The 12,727-nt window shown below is 36.5% G+C and overlaps 1 protein-coding gene across 5 annotated transcripts in view; it reads right to left on the minus strand.

Annotated features, from left to right (window-relative positions):
- Dab (DAB adaptor protein) overlaps positions 1 to 12,727 on the minus strand; it is a 246,562-nt gene that overhangs the window by 57,085 nt on the left and 176,750 nt on the right. For all 5 annotated transcript variants that reach the window (XM_090372948.1, XM_090372949.1, XM_090372950.1 and 2 more), the window contains one exon: positions 4,702 to 4,851. In XM_090372948.1, the coding sequence (XP_090229074.1) occupies positions 4,702 to 4,851 (150 nt within the window). The remainder of the gene's footprint in view (positions 1 to 4,701; positions 4,852 to 12,727) is intronic.

Consider the following 12,727-nt stretch of genomic DNA (forward strand, 5'->3'; position numbering starts at 1 on the left):
AGTGCTGGGTCAATTGTTGTTTTCAATATTGTCAATGTTATGGATGAAGGTATATCAGGCTTAATGTCTAAGTTTTCAGATGACACCAAGGTTTACAGGGTGAGCTACTGTAATAAGATTTAGGAAAATTGCGTCAATAGGCTGAGAAATGGCAGTCGAAGTTTAACATCGACAAATGCAAACTATTGCACATAGGTAGCAGTAACCAAAGAATAACTTATCAACTACTGTGTGGCACTTAACTCAGGGTAGCGGATAATGAAAAAGATCTGGAGGTAATTGTGCAGTCAAACATGAAATTCTCTGAGTAGTGCAGATAGGCAGACACTGACAAAACCCCATGAGCTGCCTGGCAGCTCATGGGGTTTTGTCAATTGCAAACAGAAACTTTGTTAGCAGAGATAAGGAGGTGATTATCCCTTTGTATAAGGCCATGGTTTGGCTGCATCTTGAGTACTGTATACAGGTCTGGAGGCCTCACTTTAGAAAGGATATAGATCTGCTGGAACAGGTGCAGAGAAGGCCAACCAGATTGGTGAAGGGAACGAAAGGGTGCTTTTACCTAGAAAGGTTTCAGTTCTGCAAATTGCAGTGTCTCTAGACCAGCATGCACCTATGGGAAGATCTGATTAAGGTGCTGAAAGCTTTGAATGGATTGAGTATGCTGAATGTTACTAGTATTCTTTCATTTGCTGAGACTACATGTATGAGGGGGGTGGTTGCAGGATAGATGTGTGGAAGTTTTCCTTCAGCCAGCAGGAAGTTGATTGTTGGAACAGGCTTCCATACGTTGTGGAAATTAATGTGTTGAATAAATTCAAGAGTGAAACTAGACAAATTATTGGAGGGTATAGATGAGTGAACTGTTTTTTTCTTTTCTTTTTTTTTCTTGACTGATGCTATTATAAGCTTGCTTTCTTGCAACATTTGCCATTACTACTACTATATACCTGTATATGAATTTGACAGCATGTTCAAAGCCACAATTTCAATACTAATAAGTTTGGCTAAGTCAGTTGTATCCTGAATGTGAACACAGTTCCAATGTTTATACTAACTTCGTAGAATGGTTTTCTGTAGTCACATGAAGCCAAAGGTTGATCCTGCCACTGCTCTTGCATTTTTCTATATCACAGTGTTACTTTATGCCAGAAATCCTTTCGTAATTCTAGTTTTGAGTACATAACACAAATTAGTTCACTACTGCTTTGCTTCTGTGCCTATGATGAAATAAGATGAAATAAGCAGCTCTCCTTTGTCTCCGTTATTTTCCATTTACTTTTAAAAATGCATTTGCCATGGAAAGTTCAGTAAATCTTGAAAGGAGATGGTTACAGCTGTTATTATCCAATTGGATTTCACAGCTAACGTGGAAATCTTGATGAATCCTGAAAGGTAGAAGATAAAATTATGTTGACAAAATCTTAGGATTCAGTAGTCTATTCAGTAGAGAGCAAACAACCTGATTCTGCAATGTTTTTTTTCCATGAGATGTAAAAAACAAATTTTTTAAATATTTGTTATTTTCATAAAAAAAAAAAATAAATAAAAAAGTAAATATTAAGTACTGTAATCCATTAAGAAAAGGATCATATACTGGTATTAAAAAAAAAAAAAATTGACTAACTGACAGTGTCTTACTCTGGTTAGTTAATATCACTTTGCAATTTGTGACCTTCTGATCAGTTGCCAGGCAATGACTGTCTCCTACCATGTGTTATTCAAATGCTAACAAATAACTCCTCCCCCAATAGTGAAGTGGAGGGAGAGGCAACTAAGCCACTTGCTGGTCTATTTTAGATGACAAAGGCATTTGAGGGCAGCCCAACTCTGCAATCATAGTAAGCAGTTGCCAAACCAATTACATCGGACTATCACATCGAGAAAATATTGTAATGTGAACCCATTAACACATCGTTTTTTGTTAATTTGTTCCAAGACTTCGGAAGTTGAAATTTTCACTATGTAACTAAGCTATTTATCTCTCTCTAAAAGCTGCTTTTTATAATAGAAATCATACATATTGATTAAAACCAATGTATTGATTAAAGCAATGCAAAAAATCACTTCAACTACAGGATGCAAAAACGAAACATGCAGCCAACATGTTTACAAATGCTGCTATTGGCTGAGAGGAAGGACCATGTGGTTCGGTTGGAGATAATAGTGAGCCCATCGTACAGTGAAATAAGTAGGTTCTGGTTAACATGATCACTGGTTAGTAAAATCAGCCATTTTAATTTCAAAAAACCAATTCAAATCATTAAAATGCACTGCACTTTCATCATTGTCATATGTTCAGTTATAAGAATCAATTTTGAATGCCTTTGTTATATTTTTCTAAGGCACATTTCTCTGTCACTACCATAAAACAAGAAAAACAATTTGCAGTTTCTGGTTTATTGGGTTTTTCAGTTAGTGCAATCTATTATAAACGGGTAGTAAACTTGATCTTACTGCATTTGTGATAATACCGATAGCTGTAATTCTGTGGGTTTTTTTGTTATTATGGTGAAGTGTGTTTCCCTTTCACTGAAATTTTCAATCATATAAAAAACAAATTTTCAGAATCTTGTCTTCATTCCTATTTTTTAAGCTTTGCAAACTTGTTACTCTGTATCTCACTTGCGTGTATCATGTTAGTTGCAATTTGTGCATGCCGTGTTCTTTGTTATTCACTGCTTATCTTTTTTACTGTTTTAAATTTTACAACCCCACCAAAAAAAAAAAAGAAATGTCAGTGAACAGAAATATTATCAATTAGGTAGTATGTACATATTACTGTACGTATTAATTATGTACGTAAGCGTAAATTTATTTTTATTTTGCTAACCTGTGGAAAATATACTTCTGATTTTCACATATCATTTAATTTTGTTAATTGGTAGTGTAAAAAAGTGTAGATTTGTGATCTTTACTTTTATAGCCTGTGAATAATATTCCTCTTATTTTTGCTTATTATAATTGCCATTTAATAGAATTAAAATTCAATTTGCAAACATGATCACAACGACTGGTGCTTACTACATATCGTATGGTGAATGGTATTTTATTATAGAGAGTTCATCGTAAAATGATTTGATCATATAGTGAACCAATCGTAAAGCAGGGTCCACTGTATTAAGAAGTTGTGTGTTTGTGTGATTAAAGCCTTAAAATACTTGTCTAAATGTAATATTAAATCAAATACAAATACCATCCAGACACTCCTGTTTTCACAGGCTGCTCAACCTTACCTGATAATAAGCAAGTGACTTAGACTACTATGTAAGGGAAGGATATGAGCCAAGCTAACTGAATTTGAGAGGGTTATTATTGTTGAATGTCAGATTGCTGGCTTGCAATCTTGGTTCATGCAACTGCTGACAGCCTACACTCTCCAAAATCAAATTTTGGTAATTTTATTATGAAAGTGTGATAGTAACCACCATCCAGCAACACAAAGGAAGACCATGGAAGATCACTCCACATGAACAGGGGTACTTGGAAGGTAGTACAGCAGTGTCACCACAGATTCCTGTGAAAGATCAACTAGGAGGTGATCTTTCAACCAGTAAGGCATCAACAGGGATTGCATTCTGTATGAGTACATTATGTACAGAGCTCCACAGCCTCAGTTTTCATAGGAGAGCAGTAGTGCATAAGCCAAATATAAACTAAAATTAGCAGTTTCACCTCGTATGATGCAACAAATAGCATAATTGGTTCTTTTGAGCAGTGACAAACCTTGATACACCCTATTTTGATGAGATAGTGGATGTGGAAAAGAGATACATCTGTAGAACATCTGCTGCTAGAGTGCACTGTGTCAAGAATGAAGTTTGAAGGAGGTGGATTATTGTGTGGTGCTGTTTCTCATGGTCTGGCCTTAAGCCTTTGGTGGTTCTGCAGGGAAATGCCAATGCCTATCTTAACATTTTGGATAATTTCATACTCACTGTGATGTGGTTGAACATGCACAAGAGGCCCTTGTTGCAAAAAACCTCAAATACTACTACTACTATGATGTGGCAGTTCTTTGATACAGACCCACGTTTTTTTCAACAAGATAATGCCTGGTGCCAAATCATCAGTGCTTTTTGAGACTGGTTCATGGACATAAATGTATAAAAGTTGTAATGGCCAGCACAGTGTCCTAAATTGAACCATACGGAACGAGATGAACTAAAATATCTGGTAAAGACCATACCAAAACATCCCACCCTGGTAGCAGAACTGGTCACTATTCCATAGGAGGAATGGCAGACTGTACCTGCTCCAGTGTATCATTTGTTGTTGGAAAATCTAACCAGAAGAGTGCAGTTTTGTGTCAGAGCTGCCAAAGGGGAACTAATGTGCTATTAGAGTGAGTGGCAGTGACATCAATTTGAAATTGACATATGTCTGAATACTTTTTTGGGTGGTAGTTTACATAGTAATCAAATCCACTAAGAAAATGTATTATATAACTAGAGTTCATAGAGTAAAATAATTTTATGGCATGATTAGTGTTCCAAATTTAATAGTTCATCTCAACAATAATTATAATTACAAAGTTTGGATATAGTCCAGTAATATCTGATGTCTGTCAATTCCATAAAAGTATAGTTAATATATCAGTTTACTTATATAATCTTTTATTTCTGATATATTTACTTCTTATATAGCAAAATATTTGTGCATTACTGATTTATTTACAGTGATGAGGATTCTAAAGTATACCTGTTGCAATGTATCCATTTCAACTTGTAAATCTAACAGATTCCCAATGCTCACACTGTCATTGACAACTGGGATATGTTCTGTAGAAATATCTTGTTTGTTGTCATCTTCCACTGACTTACTATCATCATCTGTTTTCCAAATTACATCCTACAAAAAAGATGAAGGGGGGCAATGAATACAGTACTCTCTCCAAACTTGCATGTAAATTGTATTGTTCCTTTTATGAAAATTCCTACAATTCAATTTCATTAAAATAAATTTTAAGTGTTTACAGATTTCACTTGCATATTTTAGAGTGGAAATACTCCTTATTTCAGAGTGACAATTCTGATTCAATTATTTTTTTACTTTAAAATAATGATAAGAAATACATAAATTATTGGCAGGCTTAAAATGAAAGTTTACATTTATGATACTATAAATCATATGATATTCAATAAAATTTAACAAAAGGCTTGATAAAATGTAACTGTCACAACAGACTTATCTAAATGGTAATTTAGCATTAGTAGATTTTCACAAGAAAGCAAGCTTATATAGCATCAGCCAAAAAAAAAAAAAAAAAAAAAACTTCCCATAAATTCACTCCAACTGCTTGTCTAATTCTGCCTTGAATTTATTTAAGTTTTCGATCTCCACTGGAAGTTTGTTCCAACTATCAACCATCTGCTGACTAAAGGCAAATTTCCACACATCTATTCTACAATTGTCTTTCCTCAATTTGAATTTATGTCCCCTCAGGTGAGTAATCTAAGCAAGAGGAAGAATCCCATCAGCATTGAGCTTGCTGAAACCATTCATATCTGACTGCACCTCAATTAGATCACTTTGCAGGTGCCTAGTCTCAAGATGCTGCAATTTGCAGAACTTGAGTCTTTCTTGGTAAGGGCAACCCTTTGTTCCACTTGCCAATCGTGTTGCCCTTCTCTGTTCTCATTCCAGAGATCTACACTTTCCTAAAATAAGGCCTCCAGACTTGTATGCAGTACTCAAGGTGTGGCCTGACCATTGCCTTAAACACGAACAATCACCTCCTTATCCCTGATAGCAAAATTTCTGAATATCATTGACAAGACACCATGACTTATTCTTGCAGCCTGCCTGCACTGCTCAAAAAACTTCATATCTGACTGCACAATTATCCTCAGGTCCTTTTTCATTCTCTACTACCCTGAATGTAGTACCACACAGTTGGTATGTTACTCTGGGGTTACTGCTACTCATTTGCAATACTTTACAATGTTAAACTTCAGTTGCCACCTCTCAGCCCATCTACTCAACTTTTCTAGATCCTGTTGCAGTAGTATACTATCATTACTGTCATTAACAACCCTGCCAACCTTCGTATCATCTGCAAACTTAGACATTAACCCTGATATACCTTCATCAATATCATTGATAAATACACAAAACAACACTGGGCCCAACACTGGATCCTGGGGGATTCCACTAATAACATTAGTCCAAGAAGAGAAGTGTCCGTTGTTTACCACTCTCTGTTTTCTCTCACTCAACCATCCTTTTATCCATTGCAGCAACTTGCCCTTAATGCCATACTCCTCCAATTTGTACAGTAGTCTTCCATGTGCAACAGTATCAAATGCTTTCCTAAAAGCCAAGTATATGATATAAAAATTATTTTTTGCATCCATGCTGTGTCTGAACTATAACTGTAGTCTTGTATAGATGATCCAGCAGTGAGTCTTTAAGCAGTGACTAAATTATTTTTCCTAGAACAGAAGTTAAATTAACAGGTCTGTAATCACTTGTGTTAGATATACATTCAGAATATTAAAACATTCAAATTAATTTAGTTTCAATTCCACTGATGAAAATTTAATTTGAATAAATTGATCTCATTCAGTTCATTAAAAATGTCAGAGTGATACAACAGCTGCTAACAAAACCAAAATTGTCTGAGAAATATTTAGCTAAGGATGAATCTTTATAAACAAAAAAAAATTAATTTTTTTGTCTCAATTGAAATACATTAGTATCTTGCCATAAGGCAGCCAGCAAACTTGGGAAAGCAAAATCAAGTTATCATACTCACTACTCTTGTTATTACAAATCAGTTTTAAAAGTCTGCTATTTAATGCTCTTGGCTCATTAATATTAACAACATTAATTGCATTATCTAACACACATTTCAAATTTTTGGCATCTTCTTAACAGCTAATGCTAGTCTGGGCAAAAGCAATGGCTACTTGTACATTTTTGAATACATTCTTCATATGTGCGACTATTCCTTTAGTTCTTTGAATCACTGACTTTGCATTATGAGTACAAATGTTGATCATTTTTGCCAGTAAATTTGATACTGTGTAAAAAAAACTGATTTAAAAGTTGAAAGATTTCTTCTTCAGCATGTATCTTAAGTGATTTATATACTGCTGCCATAAGCTATTGCTAAACAAATTAATAAGTGATTACATACTTACATAGCAACAGATATCCCCGAAGTTCATTTTCATAAATTCATCAAACAAAAACAAGAAGGATGGCAAGATTAGTAACATCAATTCTCTTGTCTAGTTAAACTGTAAAAAATTTGCAGGACCTTGGTCTTCGAATTGATTCCTAACGACGAACAAGCTTCGATTCTTCTTTGGGCTGTACTGTCAGACAAAGACACTAATTGTATTTTCTTAGTAGCTTTCTCATGTATAGCGTGCATATTAACAAATCAGTAGTACGAGGCTTAACAGGTTCTTCTCCAATTGGTGCACTTCTGCTTCACATGAAAATGTGGTCACTTGAAGGAAGTCATAAATGCATTTTGGATTTGAATTTCGTACATTTGTGTGTATACGAAGTGTGACAAAGTTTCGAGAATAATTTTGTTTCCGTCAAAGTGGCCACATTGTAAACTGTTACGTCCTCCCGCTGTGTAGCCTGAATCCCCCTCTACCTGCATACAAAGGGTAAACGTAGTCAGTCGTTTCAGTCATTGTACAAGTTGGTTCGTGTAAAGATGTGTGTTTAGTTCCAGGAAAAATGGAACGCAATTTAGAGCAAAGAGTTGTGATAAAATTTTTGGTGAAAAGTTGCGAATCATCAACGGATATTTATGAAAAGTTGACCAGAGTTTTTATGGAAATGATACCGTGCATTTTTAATTGGGCAAAACAGTTTCGAGAAGGACGTGAATCTGTCGAAGATGCTGAGCGTTCAGAGCATCCTTCCACGACTTGACACGATGAAAACATTGTCCATGTGCATGATCTTGTTTGATGCGATACGCAGTTAACCACAAGAATGATTGCTGAAAAACTAAACTTTAATCAGGAATGTGTTAGATTAATTTTAACTGAATTTGTTGATGAGGAAAGTGTGTGTGTGCAAAGCTGGTACCAAAAAACTTCTCTCACGAGCAGAAAGAAATTTGGTTGCAACATTCTCAGGAGATATTGGAAAGCATTGAAGATGTTCCAGATTTGCTTTCTCACATGATTACAGAGGATGAAAGCTGGGTATTTCCTTACAACCCCAAAACAAAAAAAGGCAAAGTCAACAATGGAAGGGAGCTTCTTCGCCTAGACCCAAAAAAAGCAAGAATATCAAAGTCAAAAGTGAAAAACCATGTTAATTTGCTTTTTTGATTGAAAAGGAATCGTCAACAAAGAGTTTGTTCCACCTAATGAAACTGTCAATCGACAATTTTACCTTCAAGTTTTGGAAAGGCTTCACAAGCGAGTCAGCCGGGTTCGACCTGAAATTGGTTCATCGTGGATTTTGCATCATGACAATGCTCCCGCACATTTCGCCATTGTAGTGAAAGTTTTTAACTTCAAAATCGATCACCCTCCGTATTCACCTGATTTGTCTCCTTGTGACTTCTTTTTATTTCCTTGACTAAAAGGAGTCACGAAAGGAATGCATTTTCAGTAAGTTTCAGAAATTCAGAGTAATGTATAGTGGGTATTAAAACTGATACCAGAAAGTGAGTGCCAGAAATGTTACGATCAATGGATCCTATGTTGTGAATGCATCTGAAGGGAACTACTTTGAAGGCGATGGCCTCATATCTGTATAATTTTCAAAATAAATTTAAATGAATTATTCTCAAAACTTTATTGTCACATCTCGTGTATATATATATATATATATATTTCCTGTTAACGATAGGTTATTTAAATATAAATTGGAAAAAATAGTGAGGCGTATCTTCATATTCATTGTTTTGTTTCAAAGAGCAATGCTCATTGATAACCACACTCTTTCTTCTTCCACTTAACCATCCCTTTATACAGGTGACCATCTAATCAACGTCTAAATTCCACTGGTTTCGTCTAAATCTCTAAGACAACAAACACTATTAGCTTTTATCTAGCGTATAGCCTCACGTCTAAATTTAATAACATCAAAATTTTTCCAACCCAACCAGCGATTTCCTAACAGCAATCCCATTAAGCACTAATGTCAAATGCATAATTTTTTTTTTTTTAAGGTCCTAGCCACTGAAATTCCAGGAAACTAGGTGGCAGGACCTGCCAGAGCAATTTGTTGTGATACTGGATACACCCGGCTAGCCTCCACGTGGCAGTGTAGGGGAAACATCAGGCCCCACTAGGGGCCTGTTGGCCAATAAGCCGGTCAAACAATGGGCACAACATATCACACTGCACAGACACAGCCCACACACTTTCAAGTCTCTGGCTTGACAGTGTACTGTCCTTGATACAGCGAAACACACGCGGAGTTGGGAGAAATCCCAGGTGCCATTTGACACGAACATACCTTATCCAGGTGGCCAGGGCCTGCCAGAGTAAAACAAATTACTGGTGTACCTGGTCTGCCTCCACGGGGCTTAGTGTGGGTAATGTTGGGACCCACCAGGGGCCCAGTGGCTAAATGGCCAGAACAACAATGGTACACCAAAACTACATACCACAATATCCATACACTTTTAAATTTCTGGCCTGTACGGCGTACTGTATCACATGAAAATGTAAACTACGTGAAGGTGGGGGGAAACTGCTGGTGCCGTTAAACCCTAAACACACTATACACTATCCACAGCAGTAACTTTACCTTAATGCCACATTGCTCTTGTTTGTGCAGCAGTCTTTTATGTGTAAGTGTCAAAACTTTCCTGAAATCCAAGTATATAATATAAATTTATTTTTTGCATCCAGTTCTTTGTTCACTGCATTATAGTAACTATCAGATTGGTTAGACAAGACTGTCCCTTCAGAAATCCATGTTGTGACTGCAGTATAATTGCATTCCTATCCAGAGATGGCCCTGCATTATTTCTTTAACCAGTGACTCCATTATTTTCCCTGGAAGAGATGTTAAGCTAACAGGTCTGTAGTTACTCATGTCACCTTTTTGATACCTTTATGAATTGGGGATACATTTGCACATCTCCAGTCCATAGGGACCTCCCCTGAATCCAAGGATGTTCTCATAATTATGGCTAACGGTTTGCTTACCTATTCTGCTGCCTCCCTTAATATAATTGGATAGATTACATCCACGACAGGCACCTTTTCATGTTCAGATTCAACGATTTTTCTTCCACTTCCCTTTCAGTTATCACAAAGTCATTTAGCTCCCCTTGATAGTGTTTGATAAACTTCTGGCATACTCTCCCCTAAAGAATTCCTCTTGTGTGAATGTAGATGTAAAATAAGAATTCAATTTGTCAGCAACCTGATCAGGATCAGCAACAGTTAACCCATTGACGTCAAGTGGCCCAATGTTATTGTCTCTTCCTTCTACTGTTATGCTATATAAACATAGAAATCTTTGTTTGCCTAACCTATTTTGTGACTTTACAGATTTATATGCATCCCTCAACGCTTATTCTCTGCCATGTGTCTCAATAGTTCATCTGACAACTATTTAGGTCTGAGCCATGGACATTATTTTTTGAGTTGGAATGAAAAGCCTATGTTAGGAAGTAACTTCTATGATTACTTCCTTGAATGCTTCCCATTTAGAATTTGCTGTTGGTAACATCATTTGGCCCTACTGCACACAATTTATAGACTGTCTGAGACCTCTGTAGTCACCCTTACAAAAGCAAAAGCCTTACCCTTGATAGTAGTTAGGTCTTTAATTAAATTCCACATTAGGACACTGTGATCACTGCCACCCAGCGGGTTGGTCTTTTACTTGCGCAAATTCTGAATAAAGAATCACTGCTGATAACCAGATCAAAAGTATTTCTTCCTCTCATTGCCTCTCTAACATGCTGCTGTAGAATATAGTCATCCAATTAATCTACACAAGTCTTCCTAGTTTTGAGTAACCAACCCACAAATTCCAGGTAACATCTGGAAAGTTGAAATCTCCCATTAAAAGACATTCTGATTTACTGGCCCACTCTATTTCTCCATTTAGTTGTTTGGTACACTCATGACAATTATTAGGCCTGTAATACACTCCCACTCTCAATTTTGTTTTCCCAATGTTTTGTCACACCAAACTGACTGAACATTGCACTGGTCACCATTGTTCATTGCATGCTCTGCTTTAGATTTAATATTCCTCTTATCTAAGAGCATAGCCTTTCCTGTCTGTCCTTCTTGTAAACGTTGTACTCCCCATATTCAAATTCAGAGTTACTTATGTCTGATTGACATCACATCTCCGCTATTTCTATAATGTCTGCATCCAATGACTTAATTAGTTCTTCAAATTCATTAAATTTATTTACTCATACAAATGCTCTTAGCATTTGTGTACATGCAGAGTTTAAATCCATGTGTTCTTATTCTTAGTTACCCTAACAAAGCCCATGTATTAACTTGTTCCATGATGATCCACAGCAGGGCCAAGTTCCTGACACCTTGCTTTGAAGGTTGCTGCATGTTGCAAAAGAAGCAGTGCAAGAATCACTTTCACCTCTGCCTGCAGCTCTAGTTAATCTGTTAGTCTACCCCATGAGCTTTGCATGTTCTTCCCAGGGTAGAAAAATGATTGAGAAGGCTCTATCGTGTCCAGACAGAACTGTAGGCACTTCAAAATTCAATCCTAACTTGTGATTTTTCCCAACATTGCCCTGTACCAACATGTTCAACAATATCACCTTTTCTACCATGCGGAATGCATGCCACAATGAAGATTTAAATATTTCTGTCATTATAGTATAGCTCTATTTATGATATATGGTGTTGGTTAAAACATTAAAGGCAGATATTGTTGGGATATCAGAGATGTGGTGCCACACAGAATGCAGAATTGAAATTTGGGGAGTACAATATCTACAGAAAGCATAGACAGGAGAGGAAGGGTTATGCTATTAGTTAAGAAACACATCAAATCTAGGGAAATGCAGCCAGTTGACATTGTGGATAGTGCAGTGCACTGTTGAGTTTGGTGTGACATAAGCACAGAGAAAGCAAAATTGAGAGTAGGAGCACGTTATAGGCATAATGACTCTGATGAGCATAATGAACAGCTGTACATAGAAATAAAGTGGGACAGTAAATCAGATTCCCTCTTATAATGGGGGATTTTAATTTCCCAGATATTGACTGGGACTTGTGGATTGGCCACTCACACACTAGCAAGACTTTTGTGGATTTATTGGATGATTGTTTTCTACAGCACCATGTTTGTGGGGCAACCAGAGGGAGTAATACTCTTAATCTGATTATCAGTAGTAATTCTTCATGCATTAAGAATCTGCAGATAAAGGAACCACTAGGTAGCAGTGATCACAGTGTGCTGATCTGGGATTTACTCAGAGGTAACTACAATCAGGGGTAAAGACAAGTTTTTGCTTTCATAAAGGTGACTACAGTGGGACCAACTGATGATGTTGCCAACAGCAAATTCTAAATGCATTCAGCATTCAAAGAATTAATCTTGGAAGCTAGTAGGCTTTTCATACCAACTAAGAAATACTGTTCAAGGTTTAGGCCTAAATTTTCAGATGAACCAATGAGACGTAGCAGAGAAGAAAAATGCATGGGATATAAATAAACTATCAGGAGACACAGAAGCCTATGGTAGCTATAAGCTGGTCTGTCCGCTTGATATTGATGGTTCAACTGTTGATTCTGCTCAA

This window comes from Mastigoproctus giganteus, chromosome 4 (genome assembly GCF_048544385.1).
Source record: "Mastigoproctus giganteus isolate SK-2022 chromosome 4, ASM4854438v1, whole genome shotgun sequence".
NCBI classification, from domain to species: Eukaryota; Metazoa; Arthropoda; class Arachnida; order Uropygi; family Thelyphonidae; genus Mastigoproctus; species Mastigoproctus giganteus.